The sequence below is a fragment of the Elephas maximus genome, chromosome 11 (assembly GCF_024166365.1).
Source record: "Elephas maximus indicus isolate mEleMax1 chromosome 11, mEleMax1 primary haplotype, whole genome shotgun sequence".
NCBI lineage: Eukaryota > Metazoa > Chordata > Mammalia > Proboscidea > Elephantidae > Elephas > Elephas maximus.
Window position 1 is genome coordinate 105,464,455 of NC_064829.1, and position 27,053 is coordinate 105,491,507.

General features: G+C 39.2%; 1 protein-coding gene across 1 annotated transcript in view; it reads left to right on the forward strand.

Annotated features, from left to right (window-relative positions):
• Positions 1-25,913, forward strand: part of LOC126086264 (zinc finger protein 112-like) — a 75,720-nt gene extending 49,807 nt beyond the window's left edge. The window contains 4 exon segments of the mRNA XM_049902426.1: positions 824-950; positions 1,670-1,765; positions 22,423-24,394; positions 24,396-25,913. Of these exon segments, the coding sequence (XP_049758383.1) occupies positions 824-950; positions 1,670-1,765; positions 22,423-24,394; positions 24,396-24,471 (2,271 nt within the window). The 3' untranslated portion in view covers positions 24,472-25,913.
• The last annotated feature ends 1,140 nt before the right edge of the window (positions 25,914-27,053 follow it).

The following is a 27,053-nucleotide window of genomic DNA, read 5'->3' on the forward strand; positions in this document are numbered from 1 at the left end:
CTGGGGTCACTATGCGTCAAAACCTATTCAGTGGCACCTAACAACAGCATAAAGATGAGAAACTTGTCCAAGGTCACAGAGCTAGTAGTGGACAGAGCCTTGGGTTGTGAACTGAGGCAGTCAGTCCTCAAAGCCTGTGCTCTTAACCTTGACACTGAAATGCTGCTGCAGTTGAGATAAGGCTCGTTTCTTAAGAACACAGATAATTAACTTCATACCAGCCCTGGAAGGTTACTAAAGGCCTGTTAGGTTGGCAGGTATTAACAAAATAGTGGTAACACCCAGTGAGAGAAGGAGATAGGTACTACCAAACACTGTTGGGATGAAATTTGGCACTATCTGTCACAGTGGAAAATGTGTATAGGCCATGATTTGACAATTACAGCTGAGGGATTTAGCTGTACAAAGGACACCATGTTTATTGCACAAGGTATTTTTTTCTTTGATTTATTTATTTGGCAGCACGTTTGTTGTAGTTGTGGAATGAGAGTCCCTGGGTGGAGCAGATGGTTAAGCGCTCACTTGCTAACAGAAAAGTTGGAGGTTCTAGTCCACCCAGGGGTGCCTCAGAAGAAAGACCTGACAATCTACTTCTGAAAAATCAGCCATTGAAAACCCTGTGGAGCACAGTTCAGCTGTGACACATGCGGGGCCCGTAAGTTGGAATCGACTCCACAGCAGCTGGCTTTACTGGTTAAAGGGGACGGGGAAAAACTTTACTAAAAGTTAGCTCCTGCTGCTACACATCCTTTCCACCTCCTCAGTGCTGTCCTTCCAGGGACATCGGTTGTGAGATTGAGATTGTGTGTGTTTGATGTTGCAGGACGCAGTGACATTCAAGGACGTGGCTGTGGTCTTCACTGAGGAGGAGCTGGGGCTGCTGGACTCCACCCAGAGGACACTGTACCGAGACGTGATGCTGGAGAACTTCAGGAACCTGGTCTCTCTGGGTGAGGAAGGCGCCCTCTGTAACTTGGCATCAGCCCCTGGAATAGGGTTTCTCAGCCATGGCACTGTTGACATTTTGGGCCAGGTAGCTCTTTGTTACGGAGGGCTGTTCTATGCATTGTAGGATATTAGCAGCATCTCTGGCCTTCACCCACTATTTCAAGGCTTTGGGAAGTTCAGCGACCCAAGCTTTCCAATCCCTTTGGAGCATGAAGACATTTCTGGTCTTTGTCCCAAGGCAGAAGTTTATCTTTTATAAACAAACTGTAAATGAGCAATCGAGTTTGGCTGCTCCTGGCTCTTTATTTCATATATCCTTCAAAAAATGGTAGGTCATGATCCATTGCCAGGTCATGAAGTTTTTAAACTAAGTTGCATCAGCTTGTTTTTGATAAAATAGGATAGAATAGCAATATCAGAGCGCCTTAGGTAGAGCAGTGCACACTGTGGCAATAACTGTAGCTGCTTGCAAAGTAATGTGAAACTCTGGAAGGAATATGATGAAAGCAAAAAAGAAAAAATTAAATCTTTTATTTCTTTCATTTACATATATTTGTGTATATATATGTGTGTACTATATTTCTTACAATGGGTCACAATAAAAAATGTTTGAAAAACTCTTGATGGAGGGGAGCTTTAGATTATGGGATTGGAACCAAACATTTCAGTAATCTTTGCCATTAATGTTTTCATTTAAACATATCTCCTTGTCTGTTCACAGGACATCAGTCCTTCAAGCCAGATGTGATATCACAGTTAGAGAGAGAGGAGAAGCTTTGGACGAAGGAGCCCCAGACCCAAAGAGGCAGGCGTTCGGGTGAGAACTATGTGGCTGAGTGTCCTTGGAGGGAACAGCTCAGTATTCTGCCTTTATTCTGGGGAGTCTCTCCTCCACACAGCAACCGGAGAGACCCTGTGAAAACATCACGTCACTCCTCTGCTTCAAACCCTCCACTAGCTTCCCGTTTCACCAGAGTAAAATCCTGTCAGGCCCTATAATGTTTGCTCACTCACCTTGTTTGTTGTTTGCTGTTGATTCCAACTCATGGCGACCCCATGTGTTACAGAGTAGAACTGCTCCAAATGGTTGTCTTGGCTGTAATCTCAACTGAAGCAGATCATTAGGCCTTTTCTTACTCAGTACCGCTGGGTGGGTTCAAACTACCAATCTCTAGGTTAGCAGTTGAGTGCAAACCATTTGCGCCATCCAGGGACCTCACCTTGCTTGATCGTGCTACATTTTTTTTTTTTTTTAAGATTTCCTTTTCTTTTTTGGTGAAAATATACACAGCAAAATCCCCTTCCATTTCACAGTTTCTAGACATAATGATCATTGACATAGGTTACATTCTTTGCAGTGTGTCAACATTCTCATTATTCTGTCCTGGTTGTTTCACTTCCATTTATTTAATCTTCCTGCCTCCCAACCTTATCATCTGTTTTAAAATACTGTTGACCCATTGGTCTTATATGTGTGTGTGTGTGTATATATATATATATGCATTTTAAACAAACTACTCAAGGGTGGCAATCTTTACTCTTTGGGCTAGACTGTTACGGCGACTTCAGGGATAGTTTCAATTTAGGGTTTGAAGAGCAACTCAGGACCATAGCCTTGGGGACTCCTCCAGCCTCAATAGGTCTAGTAAGTCTGGATTCTTTAAGGCTTTGAAGTTACATCCCACATTTTTCTCCCTTTTTATCAGGATTCATCTGCTCTGTCCCTGATCAGAAAGTTCCGTGGTAGCTGGGCACCATCTAGTTCTTCTGGTCCCAGGGTGGAGGATGCAGGGGTTCATGGAGACAGTTAGCCCTGTAGTCCAATTTCTTCTCTGATTCTTGGATTTTCTTCTTTCTCTTTTGTTCCAGATGAATAAAGACCAATAGTTGTATCTTAGATGGGTACTCACAAACATTTAAGACCCCAGACACTACTCACCATTTTGGGAGGTAGAACCTAAACTTTAAGAGCTGTATTATGCCAGTTGACTGGATTGTCCCACAAGACCACGACCCTAAGCTTCCAAACCAAGAGAACTAATTCCATGAGATGATTGGTTATGTCTAATTAGTATCAGCATCTGTAGCTCCTCCCCACCCCCCCCGCTTTTTTTTGGTTGTTCTTATTGTTATAAAACTGTAGAACCTAGCATTTGCCCATTCATTCTTTTCCCTGTGTGCAGCTTATTGGCATCGTTTACATCAGTCATGCTGTGCGAACTTCACCCACAAATGGTGCCTTTCCGATTACTCTAAACAAAAAGTGACTACTACCTAGGGAGTACCTCTCCCTCTCTCCATCCCCACCTCATCCCTGGTAACCACAAAGAAACATTAGTTTCTGTATGTTTACCTATTTATGTCATTTCATAAACGTATGAAATGACAGTTGTCTTTCTGTGATTGGCATGTTTATTTTGCTCAACATAATGTCCTCCAGGTTCATCCGTGTTCCAAGATGTGGAAACTCATTTTCCTTTATCGTTGAGTAGTATTCCATTGTATGTATGTACCACATTTTATACTTATCTGTTCATCTGTTGATGGGCACCTAGGTCGTTTACAACTTTTTGCTATTGTGAATAGTGCTGTGATGAACATAGGTGTGCACATGTCTGTTTGTGTCATTTCCATTAGATCCCTAGGGTATGTACCTAGGAGTGGAATTGCTGGGTTATATGGCAGCTCTACCTCTAGTTTTTGAGGAATCACCAGACTGTTTTCCACAATGGCGCCGTTTTGCCTTTCCACCAGCAATGATGAGGGTTCCAGTTTTCCCACATACTCTCCAACACTTGTTATTTTCTGCTTTTTAATTTTGTTCTTAGCTATTCTAGTGGGAGTGAAATGGTATCTCAGTGGTTTTGATTTGTGTTTCTCTGCGCTTCATTCTACATTTTTCTCCTCTCGTGTCCCCCTTCCTTAGTCTGTCCTAGCCTCACCTGTTCCTCAGATATGCCAATTATGTTTCTGCATCAGAGCCTTTTACTGTCTTTTCTCCGTCTAGACTGGCCTATCCCTTAAACCTCCCAGCTCCCTTTCTTGTTTCATTCACGTCTCTGCTCAGAAGTCCTTTCGTAAGAGGCCTTTTCCTTCTTTTCTTTTAATTGTGGGTTAGACAAAGGTTTACAGAGCAAATTAGCTTCTCATTAAACAATTAATACACATATCATTTTGTGACATTGGTTGCCAACCCCACGACATGTCAACACTCTCCCCTTCTCAACCTTGGGTTCCTCATTTCCATTTGTCCAGCTTTCCTGTCCCCTTTTGCCATCTCATCCTTGCCTCTGGGCTGGTGTGCCTATTTAGTCTTGTTTTGTTTTATGGGCTGCCTAATCTTTGGCTGAAGGGTGAACATCAGGGGAGTGGCTTCAGTACTGAGTTAAAAGGGTGTCTGAGGGCCATACTCTTCGGGTTTCTCCAGTCTCCGTCAGACCAATAAGTCTGGTCTTTTTGTGTGTGTGTGTGTGAGTTAGAACTTTATTCTACGTTTTTCTCCAGCTCTGTCTGGGACCCTCTGTTCTAATCCCCGTCAGAGCAGTTGGTGGTATTCACTGGGCACCATCTAGTTGTGCTCAACTCACTCCATCAGAGTCCTTTCTTCACTGCCTTGTTTAAAATGTCATCTTCCCTTCATTCTCAACGTCTTTGTTGTTAGTTGCCATTGAGTCAATTCCGACTCATGACTTTGCAGAGTAGAACTGTTGCAAAGCAGAGCTGCTCCATAGGGTTTTCAAGGCTCTGACCTTTTGGAAGCAGGTTGCCAGGCCTTACTTCTGACTCATAGTGGCACATAAAAAACCTGTTGCTGTTGAGTTGATTCCATTGCCCCACAGGGTTTCCAAGGAGTGGCTGGGGGATTCGAACTGCTGACCTTTTGGTTAGTAGCTGAGGTCTTAACCACTGCACTAGCAGGGCTCCATAGCGACACATGGGTGATGTATTCTCTGTGTTTTATAAAATGAAGCTCATGCCTTGAAAAAGCCACATAGCTTGTAAGTGCGTGAATCAGGATTTGAAGCCTATTTGCCCTTGAATTTTTTTGTTGTTGTTTTGTTTTTGTTTCTAAATAGCAGTTTAATTTTCAATTTAGTTATGTGTTTTTTTTTTTTTTTTTAAACTGTTTGGTCTTACTAGATCCTTTGCTTAAATGCTTGCTAACATCTTTATGAACACCTGAACCACCAATCTGGCATTCTCTGAAAAGTGCGATATCTATTACAGAAGTGGAAGAATTTCAGAAATTTACAAAACAGAAAATGGGTTAATTCTAAAATTGTGTGTGTCCTCAGTTAAGTCAGGAGCCCCGGTGGTACAGTGGTTAAAGTGCTTGGCTGATAACTGAAAGGTCGGTGGTTTGAACCCACCAGCCGCTGCATGGGAGAAAGATGCGACAACCTGCATCCATAAAGATCACAGCCTTGGAAACCCTATGGGGTAGTTCTACTGTGTTGTGCAGGGTCGCTATGAGTTGGAATCTACCTGATTTTCAGTTAAGTTAATCATACAATAAATCACCGAACTAAAGGGCATATGTGATTAAAAAGGTTTGATGGGATACCATTTATAATCCCACAGTTCAGTTCAGTTTTCACCTTCATTCCCACATCTCTTTTTTTGTTACTGTACATTGAACTGGGAATTTAAAAGTTAATTTTTTGCTGTCCTACTTTACCCTAGCCTGGATGTTCTTTTTTTTTTTTCCTTTCTGTGACTTTAAACTTTTTATTGTAGAAATAGTAAAGTACACAGAAAAGTAGAGACAATAGTACAACAAACTCTATAAATATCCATTAAAAAATCCATTACCATGTGAATAATCATCAGCTTTCTGCAGTTCCTGTTTTATCTATTCTTCCACTTATTTTTGCTGGGGTATGTCATATCACCTACAAATACATCAGTTATCTGTCTATGACATTATCTCCTTATTGTTATTTAATGCCCTTTCGGTGATTAGCATGGACTCATATTTATTTTATACTTTGGGTGATACTGTACTTTTCTCAAATAGCGCAGTTATGTAAATAATATGCACACACATATGTTGTTAGGTGCCGTCGAGTAGGTTCTAACTCATAGCGACCCTGCATATAACAGAACGAAACACTGCCTGATCCTGCACCATTCTCACAAAAAATGTATAAAGCTTGCATTATTTGCATAAAAATACAGTAATCCAATACTGCATTGTTGATTTTGTTGCTCAAATTGTTCCCACTTTGACCATAAATGTATACAGTCATGTAACTAGTATCACAGTTGTGATAGTTACGATTGTGTGTCGGCTTGGCTGGGCCATGATTCTCAGTGTTTATATGTGATTCCTCCTATGATGAGATCTGCTGGGAGTAGCCAGTCAGTAGATGGGAGTTCCCTTGGAGGTGTGGCTTGCATCCAAATGTAAGCAGGTCTTCTGGCTTTTTGCTCACTCTGGATCCTTGGCTGCCTCCTGTTCATCTGATCTCCAGTTCTTGGGACTTGAGCTATCAGCTTATCTGCCAGTATTGGGTTTTGTGGATCTTTACAGCCTGCGAGTGGGAGCCCTGCCCCCCCACCTGCCAGCCTTGGATTTGCGAGCCCCTGCGACTACGTGAATCAGGAGAAGCTTGCAGTCTTGCCTGCCAGTCTTGGGATTCATTGATCTTCACAGCCTGTGAGCAAGAGCTCTGCTCTCTGACCTGCTGATCTTGGGTTCACCAGCCCTTGCAGTTACGTGAATCAAGAGAAGCCTCTATCCTGATCCACGGACTTGACAGGTTCCAGCCTCTACAATCACATGAGCCATTTCCTTGATATAAATCTCTCTCTGTTTATACTTACATGCTTTACTGGTTTTGCTTCTCTAGAGATCCCAGCCTAAGACAGCAGTCAAGATAAAGAGCATTTCTGTCACCCAGAAAAGTTCACTCATGCTCATTTGCTCTCAGTCCCTTCCACGCACCCTTGATGCAGCTACTGTTCTGCTCTCTGTCATTATTTCCCAGAAATTTATACAAAGAGAATCATACAGTGTTATAGATTGAATTGTGTTTGTGTAATCACCAAAATACCTGTGGATGTAATTCTATTTGGAAATAGGATTTCTTTGTTATGTTAATGAGGCCATATCAGTGTAAGGTGTGTCCTAGAGGTAATCACTTCTGAATTATAAGGAGCAGCATAGACACAGAGACTAAATGCATGCCACATGCAGATTGCCAAGGAATCCAGGAAAGCCAGAGCTCTGAAGCTGAGACAAGGTTCTTCCCCCAGAGCCGACAAACAGAGCCTTTCCCTAGAGCCTGTACCCTGAATTTGGACTTCTAGGCTCCCAACTCTGAGAAAATAAAGTTCTGTTCTTTAAAGCCGCTCAACTTGTGGTATTTCTGTATTGCAGCAGCACTAGGAAGCCAAGACACAGAGTGTGTTGTTTTTTTTTTATGTCTGGCTTCTTTCTCTTAAGAGCCCTGGTGGCACAGTGGTTAAGTGCTCAGAGGCTAAACAAAAGGTCAGTGGCTTGAGCCCACCATCTGCTTCGTGGGAAAAAGATGTGGCAGTCTGTTTCCATAAAGATTTACAGCCTTGAAAACCCCATGGGGCAGTTCTGCTCTAACCTATAGGGTCACTATGACTCGGAATCAACTCAACGGCTGTGGGTTACGGGCCTTTCTCTTACCATGATGTTTTTGGGATGAACAGTAGTTTGGGTATCAGCAGTTTGTTTCATTTTATTGCTGAGTGGTATTTCTTAGTTTGCATTTGGCATTTCCCTGTCCATTTGGGCAGTTCTACTCTGTCCTATAGGGTCGTTATGAGTCAGAATCGACTTGACGGCACTGGGGTACTGGGGGGCTGTCCATTTACCATATGAAGGATGTTTGGATTGTTTTCAGTTTTTAGCTACTGTCAGCAAACCTGCTATGAATTTGTGTAGAAGTCCTTGTGTAGACATATTTTTATTTCTTTTGGGGAAATATGTAGAAGTGGAATATGCTGGGTCATATGGTAAAAAAAAAAAAAAAAAATTCTTTTTTTTTTTTTTATGGTAGGTGCATGTTTAACTTAATGAACTGGCAAACTGTTTCTCAAAGTGTCTGTACCAGTTTGTATTCCCACGAGTAGTGTATGAGAATTCTAGCTGGTATAATCAGACTTTTTAATTTTAGCCATTCTAATGGATGTGTCGGCACTGGGTCTGGGTTTAATGGATGTGTAATGGTATCTTCTCATGGATTGAACTGTGTCCCCCCAAAATATGTGTTGTAAATCCTCTATGCCTGTGATTATAATCCCACTTGGGAATGGGTTTTCTTTGTTCTGTTAGTGAGGCGGGATTAGTGTAGGGTGTTGTTTTGAGTCAATCTCTTTTGAGACATAAAAGAAATTAAACACAAGCTAGCAAAAAGAGATAGAAGAGAAATGCCAAGCCACATAAAGATCGCCCAGGAGTAGAAGCTCAAAGAGACAAGGACCTTTGCCCAGAGCTGACAAGGGGAGAAAACCTTCCCCTAGAGCCAGTACCCTCAATTAAGACTTCTAGCCTCCTAAACTCTTAGAAAGTAAATTTCTGTTTGTTAACACTACTCACTTGTATTTCTGTTCTAGCAGCACAAGATAACTAAGACATATCTCATTGTAATTTTAATTACCATTTCTTTGATTATTTGTGATTTTAAACATAATTTCAGGTGTGGCCCGACTGTTTATTTTCTTTCGTGATATGTCTGTGTGCAAATCTTTGCCTGGTTTTTAAAAAATTGGTTTGTTTGCCTTCTTATTATCGGGTCGTAAGGGTTCTTTATGTATATTGGATACACACATGCATGTGTTGACAGGTATTTTTTCCCCAGTCTTTGCATGGCTTTTTAATTTTCTTAATACTGCCTTTGTAAGAGCAAGTGCTTTTACTTTTTATTAAGTTGAATTTCTCAGTTGGTTTTTTTTTTATTTTGTATGGCTTTTGTGTCCTAAGAAATCATTGCTCACCTGAAGATTGAAAAATTATACTATGTTTTTTTTTTCTTCCCTAAAAGTTATTTTGTGGTTTAAACTATGGTCTGTCTTGACTTAATATTAACGTATGGTATGAGGAAAGGGTTAAGGTTCATTTTTTTCCTTAGGGAGATCCAGTTTTCTAGCACCATTTTTTTGAAAAGATTATCTTTTCTTAATTGAATTGCCTTGGCAGCTGTTGAAAATTAATTGTCAATATATGTGGGAGTCTTTTTCTGGACTCTGATCTTTATGCCAATATCACACTGTCTTGATTGCTTGATTACTAGCTTTATAGTAATTCTTGAAATCAGGTAGAGTAAATCTTCCAACTTAAAAAAAAAAGTTTTAGATATTATAGGTCCTTCATGTTTATAAAAAAGTGAGACCATAAAATATTTGTTGTTTTGTGATTGGACTTATTTCAGTCATCATAATGTCCTCCAGATTCATCTACATTATAAGATGTTTTGCAGACTCCTCATTATTCTTTATAGTTGTGTAGTATTCCATTTTATGTAATTACCACAATTTGTTTATCCATTGATCGGTTGATGGGCGGTTAGGTTGTTTCCATCTGTTTGCTATTGTGAATAGTGCTGGAATCAACACAGGTGTGCATATGTCTATTTGTGTCACTGCACTTATATCTCTTGAATATATACCTAGGAGTGTGATTGCTGGATCATAGGGTATTTCTACTTCACGTTTTTGAGGAAGTTCCATACCATTTTCCATAGTGGTTGTACCATTTTTACAATCCCTCTAGCAGCGTATAATAGTTCCAGTCTCCCCACACCCTTGTCAGTATTTGTCATTTTCTGTTTTTTTGATCATTGGCATTTTTGTAGGGGTGGGTGAGATAGTATCTGTTACAGATTGAATTTTGTTCCCCCAAAATGTGTGTCAAGTTGGCTAGGCCATAATTCCCAATATTGTGTAATTGTGCACCATTTTGTCATCTGATGTGATTTTCCTGTGTGTTGTAAACCTGTCTCTATGATGTTAATGAGGTGGGATTAGCAGTGGTTATGTTAATGAAGCAGGACTCAATCTACAAGATTAGATTGTGTTTTAAGTCAATCTCTTTTGAGATATAAAAGAGAGAAGCAAACAGAGAGACATGGAGATCTCATACTACCAAGAAAGAGGTGCCGGGAGCAGAGCACGTCCTTTGTACCTGGGGTTCCTGTGCTGAGAAGCTCCTGGATCAGGGGAAAATTGATGACAAGGGTCTTTCTCCAGAGCCGACAGAGAGAAGCCTTCCCCTGGAGTTGATGCCCTTAATTTGGACTTGTAGCCTACTAGACTGTGAGATATATAATCTTCTCTTTGTTGAAGCCATCCACTTGTGATATTTCTGTTATAGCAGCACTAGATAACTAAGACACTTTCTCATTGTAGTTTTGATTTGCATCTCTCTCTCTATAATGGCTACTGATAATGAGCATATTTTCATGTATTTGTTGGCTACCTGAATGTCCTCGTTGGTGAAGTCTCTGTTCATGTCCTGTGCCCCCTTTTTGATTGGATTGCTTGTCTTTTTGTTGTTGTGTTGTTGAAGTTTTCTACATGTTTTAATCTCCAGTTATCTGATTTATCTTCTGTTGTTTGTGCTTTTCTAGCTGTGTTTGATAGGCTATTTATGATGAAAGTTAGGTCCCCTAGTTTTGTCCTTATGTTGTCTTCCAGGAACTTTATAGTTTTAGCTTTAACATTTAGGTCTTTGATCCATTTTGAGTTAGTTTTTGTGCATGTTATGAGGTATGCATTCTGTCTCATTTTTCTGCAAATGAATATCCAGTTTTGCCAGCACCGTTTGTCAAAGAGACTGTTTCATTCTCATTCAAAGAATTTCGACCCTTTAGCTGCCTGTATATGAACAGATTTACTTCTGGTTTCTCAATTCTATTCCATTGGTCTATATGCCTGCCATTGAACCAGTACCAAGCTGTTTTGATTACTGTGGCTGTATAGTAAGTTTTGAGATCGGTAAGTGTGAGGCCTCCTACATTGCTCTTCTTCTTCAGTATTGTTTTAGCTATTCGGGGCCTCTTTCCTTTCCATATAAAGTTAGAAATTAGTTTTTTCATTTCATTAAAGAATGTTTTTGGGATTTGGATTGGGATTGCATTATATCTATAGATTGCTTTGGGTTTTATTGACATTTTCACCAGTGTTAAATCTTCCAGTCCATGAGCATGTAATGTTTTTCCAGTTATGTAAGCCTCTTTTCCCCCCACGCGTCTGTCAGTTTGTCGTACTGTGGGGGCTTGTGTGTTGCTGTGATGCTGGAAGCTATGCCACCTGTATTCAAATACCAGCAGGGTCACCCATGGAGGACAGGTTTCAGCTGAGCTTCCAGACTAAGACAGACTAGGAAGAAGGACCTAGCAGCCTACTTCTGAAAATCATTAGCCAGTGAAAACCTTAATGAACAGCAGCGGAACATTGTCTGATACAGTGCTGGAAGATGAGCCCCCCAGGTTGGAAGGCACTCAAAAGATGACTGGGGAAGAGCTGCCTCCTCAAAGTAGAGTTGACCTTAATGATGTGGATGGAGTAAAGCTTTTGGGACCTTCATTTGTTGATGTGGCACAACTGAAAATGAGAAGAAACAGCTGCAAACATCCATTAATAATCGGACCCTGGAAGGTATGAAGTATGAATCTAGGAAAATTGGAAATCATCAGAAATGAAGTGGAACCCATAAAGATCGATATCCTAGGCATTAGTGAGCTGAAATGGACTGGTGTTGGTCATTTTGAATCAGACAGTCATATGGTCTACTATGCTGGGAGTGACAACAAGAAGAAGAATGGCATTGCATTGATGGATAAAAAGAACACTTCAAGATCTGTCCTGAAGTACGCTGTCAGTGATAGGATAATATCCACTCGCCTACAAGGAAGACCAGTTAATATGATTATTATTCAAATTCACACACCAACCACTAAGGCCAAAGATGAAGAAACTGAAGATTTTTACCAACTTCTATAGTCTGAAATTGATTGAACATGCAGTCAGGATGTACTGATAATTATTGGTGATTGGAATTCAAAAGTTGGAAACAAAGAAGGTAGTTGGAAAATATGGCCTTGGTAATAGAAATGATGCGGGAGATCCCATGATAGAATTTTGCAAGACCAATGACTTCTTCGTTGCAAGTACATTTTTTCACCAACATAAACGGCGACTGTACACATAGACCTCGCCAGATGGAACACACAGGAATCAAATCGACTGCATCTGTGGAAAGAGACGATGGAAAAGCTCAATATCATCAGGCAGAACAAGGCCAGGAACTGACTGCAGATCAGACGATCAATTACTCATATGCAAGTTCAAGTTGAAACTGAAGAAAATTAGAACAAGTCGATGAGAGCCAAAATACGACCTTGAGTATATCCCACCTGAATTTAGAGACCATCTCAAGAGTAGATTTGATGGCCTGAATACTAAAGACCGAAGACCAGACGAGTTATGGAATGACATCAAGGACATCATACATGAAGAAAGCAAGAGGTCATTAAAAAGACAGGAGAGAAAGAAAAGACCTAACTGGATGTCAGAAGAGACTCTGGAACTTGATCTTGAACATCGAGTAGCTAAAGCGAAAGGAAAAAATACTGAAGTAAAAGAACTGAACAGAAGATTTCAAAGGGTGACTCGAGAAGACAAAGTATTATGATGACATGTGCAAAGACCTGGAGAAGCTTTCTTCCAGCCCTGAATTCTGACCTCTGACACTTCAAACGGTGTGTGGGTTAAGTAATGCACTCAGTAGTCAAAAGAACATCAAACTCATAAATCTCACCCTGGGTAGTTAACAGTCAGCCAGGGATTTGGGTAGGATTTGTACTGAGATTGGTCCTTTCTATGGCACCCTTGCTTCCAGAATTTCTACCCTAAATTTCCAACTGCTCCATCTCCCTGAGCCCTTCCTTTTGCTGCCTTGAAGTTATAAGGTGGTGGCTTTTAGCTTTCAGATCTGAAAGGTTGGCAATTTGGGGAGCACCCTCAGGCAAAATAAAACGCTATAAATCCTACAAGATCCTCATCCTCCTTTGTAATTCCTCCCTTTCACCCACCCCTCCTGTCCCTCCTTGTTCCCAGCCCCTTCCACAGGCAACTACTAATCTTCTCGTAACTACAGGTTAGTTTTCATTTTTTAGAATTTTATATAAATAAAGTCATACAGTACGTATTCTTTTCTCTCTTACTACACTCAGGGTAATCTGAGATTCACCTGAGTTATCGCATCAATGTGTCATTCTTTTTAATTACTGAATAGTATTCCATTGTGCGGATCTACCATAATATGTTTATTCGTTCATCCGTTGATGGGCATTTATTTTCAGTTTTTGGTTATTACAAATGAAGCTGCTGTGAATATTCATATATAAGTGTTTGTATGGCCATAGGCTTTTGTTTGTCTTGGGTAAGTAGCAGGAGTGGAGTGGTTGGATCATGTAGTTGCTCCATGTTTAACTTTCGAAGAAACTACCAGTTTTCCAAAGCGTATGTGTCATTTCATATTCTCACTAGCAGCTTATCCCAGTTCCAGCTACTGTACATCTTCAACACTTTGTATGGTCAGTCTTTTTGAGATGTACATATTCTCAGAGGGGTGTAATCTATCTTGAGGTTTTATTGTGTATTTCCCTAATAATTAATGAAATTGAGCATCCATTTATGTGCTTATTTACCAGTTTTCTGTGCCTATTTACCAGTTTTCTTCCTTGGTGAAGTGCCTATTCAAATCTTTCCAAATTTTTTAAATTGGGTTTTTTGTTTTCTAATTAAGTTTTGAGAGTTCTTTATATATTTGAGACACCAGTCTGTTATCAGATGTATGATTTGCAAATATTTTCTCCTAGTCTGTGGTTTTCTTTGTGTTCGCTTAACATTGTCTTTGGGAGAGCAGAGTTTTTAATTTTAAGTCAGATTTATGAATTTTTTTGATAGATTATATTTTCAGCGTTGTGAGAAATCTTTGCCTACCCAACAGTTTTCTTCTAGAGGTTTTATAGTTTTAGTTTTTACAGCTAGGTCTGTGATCCACTTTCAGTTAATTTTTGTATAGTTTCGGGTATGAGTCAAAAGCTATGCTTAGCATTTAGATTTCCAGTTGTTCTGTCACCATTTGTTGATAAGACTATCTGTTTTCCACTGCATTCTCTTGCATGTTTTCCGAAAGCCGGTTGTCCATATTTGTGTGGTTCTGTTTGTGGACTCTGTTCTGTTGCTTTTGATCTATTTATCTAGATGCAATGCTGTTTTGATTACTGTAGCTTTATAAGAAGTCATGAAATCGGAGTGTTAGTTCTTCACCTTTGTTCTTCTTTTTCGAATTTGTTTTGGTTACTCTAGGTCCTTTGCATTTCTACATGAATTTTAGAATCAGCTTATCGATTTCTACCAAAAAAGCCTGCTGGGATATTAGTTGGGATTGCACTGAGTATATGGGTCAATGTAGGAAGAATTGATGTCTTAATAGTATTGACCTATAAATATAGTATACCTCTCCATTTATTCAGACCTTACTTTAGTTTCTCTCAGCAATATTTTATAGTTTTCAGTGTGTAGACCCTGTTCACCTTTTGTCAAATTTATCCCTAAGTATTTAATATTTTTTTATATTATAAATGGTATTGTTTCTTCCATTTCAACATCTAACTGTTCATTACTTACATGTAGAAATAAAATTAATTTTCATATTTCAACCTTGTATCCTGTAACCTTACTTATTGGTCCTAATAGCTTTTTTGTAGATTTTTTTGGATTTTCTACATAGGTGTCATATCCCTGACTAAAGACGGATTTCATTGTTTCCAGTCTATATCCCATTTATTTGTTTATTTTTTCATGCCTTATTGCCCTGGCTACAACTTTCAGTATAATGTGAAATAGAAGTGGTGAGAGTAGACATACTTGCCTTGTTCCTGGTCTTCAGGGAAAAGCGTTTAGTCTGATTTTAGAATGTTAAATCAACCTTGCATTCCTGAAGTATACACCACTTGGTCATAATTTATTATCCTTTTTAGACATTCTTGGATTTGATTTGGTAGAATTTTGTTAAGAATTTTTGTATCTATGCTCCTGAGGGATATTGGTTTCTGCTTGCCTTTCCTTGTAATGTCTTTTTTTTGGTTGTTGATTTATTTTTGTTGTTGAGAATATGCATGGTCGAACGTACACCAACCCAGCGATTTCTACATGTACAGTTCAGTGACATTGATTAATACATTCTTTGAATTGTGCAATCATTGTCACCCGCCTTTTCTAAGTTGTTCCTCCTCAATTAACGTAACTTCACTGCCCCCTAAGTTTCCTATCTCATCTTTTGAGTTGGCTGTTGTCAGTTTGATCCCATGTAGATAGATCTTAAAAAAGCACACACTCAAGGCAGAAGTTCTTCACTAGTACTAGTTAAGCTAAACCATTGTTTTTATTTTAAGAAGACTTCAGGGTATGCTTTTGGTTTAACGTTTAAAGATGATACATCTCAGAGCAGTAGTTTCAGGAGTTCCCCTAGCCTCCATGGCTCCAGAAATTGTGGATTCCATGAGAATTTGAAATTCTGATCTGCGTTTTCCCCTTTTTGATCAACATTCTTTTATAGAATCTTTGATAGAAATGTTCAGTAATGATAGCCAGGCAGCATCCAGTTCTGGTCTTATGACACAGAGGGCAGTTCATGGAGACAGTTAGCCACACAGTCCATTTCCTCCTCCTGCTCCTGAATTTCCTTCTTCCTCTGTTGCTGCAGGCATATAAACTAATTGTTGTACCTCGAATGGCCGCTTGCAAGCTATTAAGACCCCAAGCACTACACAGTGAACTAGGTGGTAGAACAACAGCGCTGAACACGTTATTAGGCCAGTTAACTGGGATGTCCAATGAGACCATGACCCTAAACCTCCAAACTAAAGAACCAAATCCCATGAGGTATTTGGTTGTACATAAGCAGCCTCAGCAGGTATATAATTATAGGCTCTTGTTGCTATACTTATATACCTGTCACACAACTTTTGGCCAATTCAACTTTTTACAGGTGTGTAACGTAGCGATAGCCATTACGTTAATTGGCTGTACAACCCTACCCTTAGTTAGTGTGATTTTTCCATCACAGTAAACTGAAACTTAGTACTCAATAACAATAACCCCCATTTACCCCTCCCTCTCACCCCTGGTAACCGCTAATAAACTTAGGTCTCTATACATTTACGTATTCTTATCTTTTTAAGTAAGTGAGGTTATACAATATTTGTCCTTTTGTGATTGACTCAATTCACTCAGCATAATGTCTTCAATATTGTATCATGTATATTGTAGCATGTATCAAGGCTTCATTTTTACTGGCTGAGTAGTATTCCGTTGTGTATATATATATATATATACCACATTTTTTTTTATCCATTCATCTGTTGATGGACGTTTAGGTTGTTTCTATCTTTTGGCTATTGTGAATAGTGCTGCATTGAACATTGGTGTACAAGTATCTGAGTCTCTGCTTTCAGATCTCTTGGCTATATATCCAGGAGTAGAATTGCTGAGTCATATGGTAGTTCTGGGACCCCTTGTGGTGCAGTCAACTGCTAACCAAAAAGGTCTCCGGTTGAAGACCACCAGCCACTCTGTGGGAGAAAGATGTGGCAGTCTGGTTTTGTAAAGACTTTTGGCCTTGGAAGCCCAATGGGGCAGTTCTACTCTGTCCTACAGGGTCGCTATGAGTCTGAATCAGTTTGATGGCAGTGGGTTTTCAGTTTATGGTAGTTCTATTTTAAGTTTTTTGAGGAACTGCCACACTTTTCCACAGGGACTGTACCATTTTGTATTCCCACCAGCAATGGATAAGTGTTCCACTGTCCCCCACATTCTCACCAATATTTGTTATTTTCTTTTTTTAATCTTAGCCATCGTAGTGGAATAATGTCACTGTTTTTGATATCCATGTTAATACTGGCCTTATAAAATGAGTTGGGGAGTATTCGCTCCTCTTCACTTCTTTGTAAGAGTTAGTCTAGCATTGGTGTTATTTCTTATTTAAACGCTTGGTAGGATTTGTGGGCAAAGCCTTCTAGGCCTGGAGTTTTCTCTGAGGAAAGGTTTTTAACTACAGGTTTTCTTTCTTTAGTAGATTTGGGGCTATTCAAATCATCCATATCTTCTTGGGTAAGCTTTGGTAGTTTCTCTCTTTAAAGGAATTTGTTTCATATGAGTCGCTGGATCTATTAGCTAAAGTTAATATTTCTTTAATGTTTTAATATCTGCAGAATCTATAGTGATGTCACTGCTCTCATTCTTGGTAATTTGTGTTTTTTTTCTCACCGTGCTTACTCTAGAGGTTTATCAATCTTATTGTTCTTTTCAGAGAGCCAGCTTTTGCTTCAATTCATTTCTGTTTTTTCTTTGCTATTGCATTGGTTTCTGCTCTGATATTTGTTTCCTTTCTTTTGCTTGCTTTGAGTTCAGTTTGCTCTTGTTTTTCTAGTTTCTTTGAGACCCTACTACATAAATTTCCCTTAAGTACTGTACTAGTGGTATCTCAGATTTTGATAGGTTGTATTTTCATTTTCATTCATTTCAGAATACTTCCTAATAGCTCTTGTTTGTTCATTGATCCTCAGTTTATTTAGAAGTTGTTTTTTATTTCCTGACAATTTGAGGATTTTCTAGAGCTCTTTCTGTCGTTGATTTCTGTTATGGTCAGAGAGTATACTTTGTGTGACTTGAATCCTTGTACATTTATTGAGACTTGTTTTATAGTCCAAAATACGGTCTTTCTTGGTGAATGTTCTTTTGTACCTGAAAAGAATGTTTTCTTCTGTGTTGGATATAAAACAAACAAACAAACAAAAACCCAAACCCGTCACTGTTGAGTCAATTCCATCTCAAAGCGACCCTGTAGGACAGAGTAGAACTGCCCCATAGGGTTTCCAAGGGGCAGCTGGTGGATTCAGACTGCCGACCTTTTGGTTAGCAGCTGAATTCTTAACCACTGAGCCACCGGGGCTGCATGTTGGATACAGTGTCCTATAAAGGCCAAGTAGACAAGAAAATAAGTACACTTAGTTTCTACTTGTTCTCCCAATTATTGGGAAGGGATACTGAAATCTCTAACTATAAATATGCACATGTCTGTTTTCCTTGCAGCCTTATCAGTCATGTTGAGCACTGTTACACAGATATGCACGTTGTACAGTGAGGCCTTGTAATTAAAGCATATATTTAGCCTGACGTGTGTCAGTGCTGCTTATGATTCAGCTGCTGTAGCCGTGAAAAAAGAGCCTTTTAATTGTAGATAACAAGGTTAATTCCTCCTTTCTTAGCAGTTTCTGAGATGTCTTTTTCTCTGCTTCAGATAAATTTAAACAAACCATTTCCTTTTGTTTTTATTAAATAAAACACAGAATGTTTAGCTGGAGAGTGGGCACTTACTTGGCAAATCAGTACACTGTTATTGTATGAACTAGCTTCTGTGGAGCATGAGAGACTTCCGTTATGGATTGATAAATTAGCAAAAGCTAGAAAGAAAAGAAATTGAATTGAATATAGTTTAAGGGAAAAAGGGTATCAAGCAGAGGAGAAATTACACATATAAAAGCATAAAAAATCAACTTGGTAACTGTAGATCTACTTAGCAGTTTAAAAAAAAAAAGTTACCATGAAACAAAAACCTAAATGCCAAAGAACAATTAAGCAAGTTTCCAAAAGGTGAAATACTTTGGTGGGATGTCACTTGGTAACACTGAGCTGGCAACTGTGCCTTAATTAATTTTGAAACTGTTTCTAATTAGTTAGTGCAGAAAACTAGCGGCTTCATGCTGCCTACGATTCAGTGTACTGATTTATCCACCTAAACTTTTCTTACAGAAGGAACATCCAAGCACCCACCATGAAGCATAATCAAAAAGAAAGAAGGTTCATCAGCCTTCTTAGTTACAGCCCTGTGATAAATTTAGATGACCAGAAGGATGTGAAACAACTTTCCAGGAAGGTTTAATAGAAATAACTTGAGAAGTTTGATTTGTTAACAAAATAATAAAAATATATTTAAATTTATTTTGCAAATATGTCTATAAACAATGCTTGTTTTTAAATTAAGCTATTTGGAGTATATAAATAATATAACCAACATTAAAGGGTTCAACTAATTTCACCTATTCATCATATTTGATATAGCCTGTATTTCCTAAAATAGCATTGGAAACAAATTTAGACATGAACAAAAGTCTAAAGTCATCTTATACTTTTATCCTATAGGAACTTTCTTATATTTCTTTCGTATTTAGTTTATCCTCTGTATGATCCAAGACTGACCTTTCTGCAATTACGGGTATGCATTGCTTAATGTCTGGGCTATGTTCTGTGAAATAGGACATCATGTGATTTGGATGTTGTGTGAACACCATATTATATACCGTATATAGCTCACCTTGAGGTGTGGCTGGTGGAAGTGATCTTCTGTCTGAGTGGAGAGCACATCCTGCATGTTGAGTGCATGTCACAGACCATCCTCCTAGTGAGTTGGTTGGACCCCACACATGAGGCCAAGATCTTGATGTCTGGGCAGCCTTATTACCAGAAGGACGTAGCCAAGATAATCATGAACTTGGCTGACTGTCACCGCCAGTACCAGGCACAAAGTTCAGAGAAGGGCCTGCCCCAGAGGCCAGTACCAAGCAAGTTCCAGAAGGGTGGCACCCAGCGGTTCCAGAGGCAGCCCTGGAGGCTGGAACTCAGCAGACTCTGTACATTGCACAGAGCTGGGTTACCAAGCTTTGAAGGTATTTTTGTGCCCCGGGGTGGCAGCCGTGCAGAGGTTAAAGTGGAGTCCCTGTCTTGAACCCTGTTCTTATTGATCCTGCTTCTACCCCATGAGTTAAGAATGATGATGAGTTTTTTTTTCCCCTCTGTTAAATGTTTTTTGGTTAAATGTTTGCAAACGTTAAGTTTAAAGAGTTCTAAAATAGAATCGAATTTCAAAAAATAAAAATAAAAAATATAACCAGTCATATATATGGTAGGATGTTGCCTGAATGGATGTCATGTATGCATGACTATAAATGCTTTAAGTGGTTTTTTAAAAAATTACAAAACATAACATGAAAAAGAGCCCAAGTAACTAGCTCACTTTTATTATAAAATTGGTGTCTGCCTAACTCAAAAATTTTATTAAATCACAGAGTTATAATACAGGCAACTATCTTTTAAAAATAGTTTAGAAATGCTTTCGGATTAGGAGACTGGGTAGAAGACCAGAGAAAGAGGAAAGAAAGACCACTCCCTTCCTGGGAAAACAAAGACAATCGTCTCTTCAGGAAATGGAATCTAGGAGAGGGGCTACCCCATAGGCCACAACCAGTTTTGATATCCTGGAGAGCCTCGAGGATCCAGTGAGAGAAGTCAAGATTTGCACTCAGTTCCCAAACCTTACCACCAAGAGATCCATTGTGCTATAGATACCGACATGTGATGTTTTAATGCCCTGTGACACAGAGGAGCCTGTGGTGGTATAGCAGTTAAGCACACAGCTGCTAACCAGAAGGTCGGCGGTTTGAACTCACCAGCTGCTCTGCAAGAGAAAGACGTGCAGTCTGCTTCTGCAAATATTACAGCCTTGGAAACCCTAAGGGACAGCTCTACTCTGTCCTGTGAGATTGCCGGGAATCAGAATCAACTCGGCAGCAACGGGCATAATACAAAGATAAATTAGTTAGAAAATAAAGAAATGAAGAGGGGAAGGGAAAGAAGGTGGCAATAAAAAAAATGGCAATAAAGAGAGGAATAAAAAGTATGTAATGAAAGTGATAAGATTATTACTGAAAACACAGGACATAAGTTAGGGCATAAGCTACTTATGTCCTAAGATAAAGTCAGGTCAAAAATTTAATTGAGTTTCCTAGAAGCCACTGCAAAGAGCTACCTGAGCAGTTGCATCATTTACCATATCCGTAAAAAATTAAACACACACACAGGCTTATACATACAAATCCTAGCTCAAAATAAATTCTCCTAGTACTGCACCTTGACAAAAAATTTCCTTTCAGCCCTTATAAAAGAAGTCACAGTAAACTACCTCCTCCTCCATCCTTAAAGGAAACACAATAATGAGTTTCAAAGCTGTGTCACTTTCAGTAGCCTTCAATATAGGCAAAGCACAGTTTAGTAAAACCAACTCTAGGAGTACTAAATGATATGGTCCAAGTACAGTGCAGTACTTCATAAATTTTATTTCCCTCCAACTTTTTATAGGTATTGGTAGCAGAGAATTCAAAGTCATAATCTAATACAAGAACCAGGTGTATAGCTATTTTATGTTTTTGCTAAGAACAGGTCTGTATACCTTAACCTGTTCAAAGCAGTAAGTAAGCTAAGTGCTAAATGTGGTTGACATACACATATGAAATCTAATGAGCCTACTGAGATTATCTGCCTGAATTAAACAAGTGCTTGCTAGGTTCCACCACGTAAAAGATAATATACTTACTGGGGATGCAATGGTGAACTTGTACCTCACCCTTCCAGTGCTTAGAGCAATTGGGGACCACATGTAATAGATAATTACAGCAATAATAAAGACAATACACCTACTTACTTATTGACTATCTCATTATCTGACATTTCACATTTACGACAATAGTAAAAAAATCTATTTTTGTGTGTTAACGACGTACACCTGGCAGCAGTGAACGCTGAGATGCAAGGTGAGAGTGACGCTGGTTGTGATGGTTAAAGTTATGTGTCAGCTTGGCCGGGCCATGATTCTCAGTTGTTTGGCTGTTATATAATGATGTAGTTTGGCATTTATGCAATAATATAGTTATCCTCCATTTTGTGATCTGGTTGTGGTCATCCTCCATTTTTACATAATGCCAATTTTCATATAATGACCTGGTCTTTGGAACCTAATCATGTCTATAAGTGAGGAGTGGGCGTAACGACTGCCTGCTGGAGAAGAATGTAACCTGCAAATGGAGTGTCAGGAAAGGCTTGAGGGTAAGCTGAGGACTGAAGCAGGAGTTAGCTCAGAGTTTCCAGGCAGAAGTCCGCAGTGATCCTCAGTCTCCTCTGGGCTCATCTTCCTTAACCCAGCCATTAAGTGATGGAGCTACTCAAGGATCAGGACACCCTTTCATCTACTCAGTGACAAGGCAAAACAATCTAAGCCCATGGCTTCAATTTTTACTTACATGCTGATAACCGGGTAACGTGACAAAAATCGTTAATGTGTCACCGTTCCTAAAAGTGTTCCCTAACTTTTCCTAAGCCATCGAAAAAATACCTGCTTGGTTTTGGGGTGGTGACTAGGAGCCCAAAGACCACCTTTTTGCTTCTACAGGCTGATAAAACCCAAGAACATCCAATATAATGGTAAAGATGAAGATTCCCTTCATGAATTAAAGACTAATATGGAGACCTATGTGTGAAATTTATATCTGGGCAAAGTATGCAGTTGTCCTCAATTTTTTGTTTTCTTTATCCTTTCAGGAGACAGGAATCAAAATGAAATGGAGACTCTTCAAGAAGCAGGATTAAGGTGCCTTTCATTGGGAGAGCTTTCATGCTGGCGTATCAGGAGACATGTGAGCAAATTAACTAGAAGCCAAGGCTCCATGATGAATATTCAAGGAAAGAGTGCTCAATTTCCCAAGCAGCTTGATTCCCTCTGCCAAGCAGGGGCAGGAGTTTCTGAAGATGACAAGTATATAATGAATTTTATAGGGGGTGATTCCAGTGTTATTGAAAATCAAGAATTTCCAACTAGGAGAACTCAGAATTCTTGGAGTAAAATATATCTGAATGAGACCCAGAATTACCAGGGAAACTGTAAGCAAACTCAAATGAAAAACAAATTATGTATATTTACTCCATGTGTTAACATTTTCAATTGCATTTCACACCATCATGACAATGTAGTCTACCAACGAGAGAAGACTTATAGCAACAATATTTATGGTAATGACATCTTAAAGATACCGCCTCTTAACCAACGTAGTATAATTCTCACAGGACAGAAAACTTACCAGTGTAACGAATGTGAAAATACTTTCAGTGATCACTTAAGTCTTGAACTTCATCAGCAGGCACACTTGGGAAAGAAGTCCCCTACATGTAGTACACATAGAAAGGACATCAGTTATGGCTCAGGTATTCCGTGTCAACAAAGTGTTCACACAGGGAAAAAACGCTATTGGTGTCATGAGTGTGGTAAGGGTTTTAGTCAGAGCTCAAATCTGCAAACTCATCAGAGAGTGCACACAGGAGAGAAACCCTATACGTGCCATGAATGTGGTAAGAGTTTTAATCAGAGCTCACATCTGTATGCTCATCTGCCTATTCACACAGGAGAGAAGCCTTACAGATGTGACAGTTGTGGGAAGGGCTTCAGTCGTAGCACAGATCTTAATATTCATTGCAGAGTCCACACGGGAGAAAAACCTTATAAATGTGAGGTTTGTGGGAAGGGTTTCACTCAGAGATCACATCTTCAAGCCCATCAAAGAATTCACACTGGAGAGAAACCATATAAATGTGGGGATTGTGGTAAACGCTTTAGCTGTAGCTCAAATCTTCACACCCATCAGAGAGTCCACACTGAAGAAAAGCCATACAAATGTGACGAATGTGGTAAGTGCTTTAGTTTGAGCTTTAATCTTCATAGTCATCAGCGGGTCCACACAGGGGAGAAACCCTATAAGTGTGAAGAGTGTGGTAAGGGTTTTAGTTCAGCATCAAGTTTTCAGAGCCATCAGAGGGTCCACACAGGAGAGAAGCCATTTCGATGCAACGTGTGTGGGAAGGGCTTCAGTCAGAGTTCATATTTTCAAGCCCATCAGAGAGTCCACACTGGAGAAAAACCATACAAGTGTGAGGTATGTGGGAAGCGCTTCAATTGGAGTTTAAATCTCCACAATCATCAAAGAGTCCACACAGGAGAGAAGCCCTATAAATGTGAGGAATGTGGTAAGGGTTTCAGTCAGGCCTCAAATCTCCAAGCTCATCAGAGTGTCCACACTGGGGAAAAACCATTCAAGTGTGATGCATGTCAGAAACGATTCAGCCAAGCCTCACATCTTCAAGCCCATCAGAGAGTCCACACTGGAGAAAAACCATATAAATGTGATACATGTGGTAAGGCCTTTAGCCAGAGATCAAATCTTCAAGTGCATCAGATAATTCACACTGGAGAGAAACCATTTAAGTGTGAGGAATGTGGAAAGGAATTCAGTTGGAGTGCTGGTCTCAGTGCTCATCAGAGGGTCCACACGGGAGAGAAACCATATACATGTCAGCAGTGTGGTAAGGGCTTCAGTCAGGCCTCACATTTTCACACACATCAGAGGGTACACACTGGAGAGAAGCCATACATATGTGATGTCTGTTGTAAGGGTTTCAGCCAGAGGTCACATCTTGTATACCATCAGAGAGTCCATAGTGGAGGTAATACATAGAAGTGTGAGGTGTGGCATAGCCTTCAGTTAAAGCTCACATCTTCATCTCCACTGGAGAATCCATGCCGGTGATTGTGGAAAGTGATCCACTGAGAGCTTAGAAGCTTCATCAAAGAATCTTCATAGAAGAGAAACTCTATATTGTGTTTTAAGAACTCGCTTGGAAGATGATTCCTTTATAAACATCAGATTCCACAAACAAGAAAAAACCTATTTCATAAATATGGTCAGTCTTTATGCCAGAGTTCAAGATGCCCGGATTCTCAAATTAGAGTCTACTCAGGAGAGAGGACATAAAAATGAACAGTATGGGAAGGGCTTATACAAAAGTACAGTGATGGACAAAATGGTACTAGAATGTAACCCCCATTTAGGAAATAAAATTTTCCACTATGTAGAACAGTGCCTGGCTTGGTGATGGGCACCCAGGAATTAAGTGGAGAAACACCCCAAAATTAACACAAATATTTGAAATTTTTAGTTCCCTACCCTAAATTCATATTAAATTATACCTAAAAGGAATCCTGCAAGTATCCTTAACATTAATTCCAAGAGATAAACAGCTGAAATAGAAGTCATATAATACTGCTATCCACAATAATACAAATTGGAGCAAAAGACTTGTGAATGTCTTCCTTTGTCCAGTTTCACTTCTGTGTACTGTATGATCAATTGTGTATAATTTTTAATATCATTAGTTTGTATTTTATAGACTTTCTTACTGACTGCAATAATATGATACTGCAGTTTACACAGTTGAAGTTTTGGACTCTAATTCATTAAGGTAGGGTTTGAATTGTAACTCTTTGAAAGTGTTAAAAGTAGTTAATGACAAAAAGTTTCTTAGTAAACTTGCATTGATAATAATTGGTTTCTTCTCATTATTTATATTCAGGCTTAGGTCAGGTTGCCCTCAAGTTGTCACATACTTCATCCCCATTGCCAGCCCTCCAGTTGAAAAAAAGAAAGTTGTCAAATTTTGGTTAAAATTTTATTAAGTATAAATCCATTTATATAGGATTCCATGATGAGCATCTTCTTTGGTAGGAGTGAACAACATGAGCTTTTTGAGATTACTCGGTCAATATGTATCAAAATACTCCCCTGACCTGGTAATCCTAGTACTAGAACTTTTGCTTAGAAGTTAATAGCAAAAGTAAGAAAGACTGTATGCAAAGATACCCTAAAATTAGGGAGGTAAATATTCATCAGTCAGTAAAAGATTAGATAAATTTTTGTATATTCCAGTAACATGCAAACATTAAAATGATGGTAATAGACTGAAAATGACAGGAAAGGAACTCACATATTTATGAGAAAACAAGGTTAGAGCATTCCTAGTACAATCTAAAAAGTATACCTAAAGCTGTGATTGTGCGTGTAGAGATAATGTGTAGCATTGTCATTAGTAATGCTAACAGTAGTTTCCTCTGGCAGGGAGGGTTTTGGAAGGTTTTTTCTTTAACTTGTCAAAGAATTGTTTACAATGAACATTATCAATTTTACCAAAGCAGTAAGACAGACAAAATTACTGAATAAATGAAAATCCCTTGTAGTAAACAGTTCTTGATTGCTTTATTATTGTATGACAGGTAAATCTGTATTATGGAAATACAAAAAAAGGATGTTTATTGTTGCATTGTTTGTAATAACAAACTCCGCATTCATAGTATTCCACTGAAGAGAAACCGTATTTTGTCAGTCTGTGACAAAATACGGTTTCTCTTCAGTGGAATACTATGCAGAATCAATTGAGAAGGTAAATTTATAGTTGTTATTGGTAGATACCCTGAATATATATTTAGAAAAGGGAACAGAGACATGGGATTTCATGTATGTTATGATTACATATATATGTAATATTTATTTCTGGACCAAAAAGGATCTAGTTACCTTTAGAAGGGATATAGAATTCTGGGAAGATGGTGGTATGTGAAGATCTAAGATCCCAACTCCCACACACAAGAAAAGCAAGTAGAAATCTGTAATCCCAACTCTAAGAATTCTGAAAAATATAGACAGAGGATCGCAGAAACTAACCTCACACTGAAACAAGAAAAAAGTGACTTCTAAACAGTGGGTAAACCTCCTTACAGCCCTCCTCCCAGTACAGTACCTGGGTGGCTGCAGTGGAGGTGAAGCATAGCTCTTGCTTTCACAACGAAGGTGTTTGGGTGTCGGGCTCTGAGTGAAGAGGGCAGATTTTACTGGTGTTCTGTTCAGGATGTCTGGTCTGTCCGGGAACTGCCTGAAGGCTTGAAGTTTGGCCTGAATCAGAGCTCTCTCAGAGCAGGGGAGGGAGCAGTGAGCAAAGGCAAGGCTGTGCCTGCCTGAGAATTTCTTGGAGAAATCTGCACTTTTGAAAGCACTGTACACAGGGTAAGTGAGAAAGTTAACACATTGTAATATTCTAATGTTCTGTCTTCAACAACAAAAAATACGAGGAAAGTAGAAACAATGGCCCATTTAAAGACCAAGAGAGAGAAATTGTCTTTACGGAAGCTTGGATAATGGACAGTTTAGAAGACTTTAAAACACTATAAACCAGCTAGACCTGGCAGAAATGTATAGAATTCTCCACCCAACAGTACCACAGTACACGTTCTTCTCCAGTGCACATGGATCATTTTCTGGAAAAGACCATATATATCTAGGTCAAAAAACAAG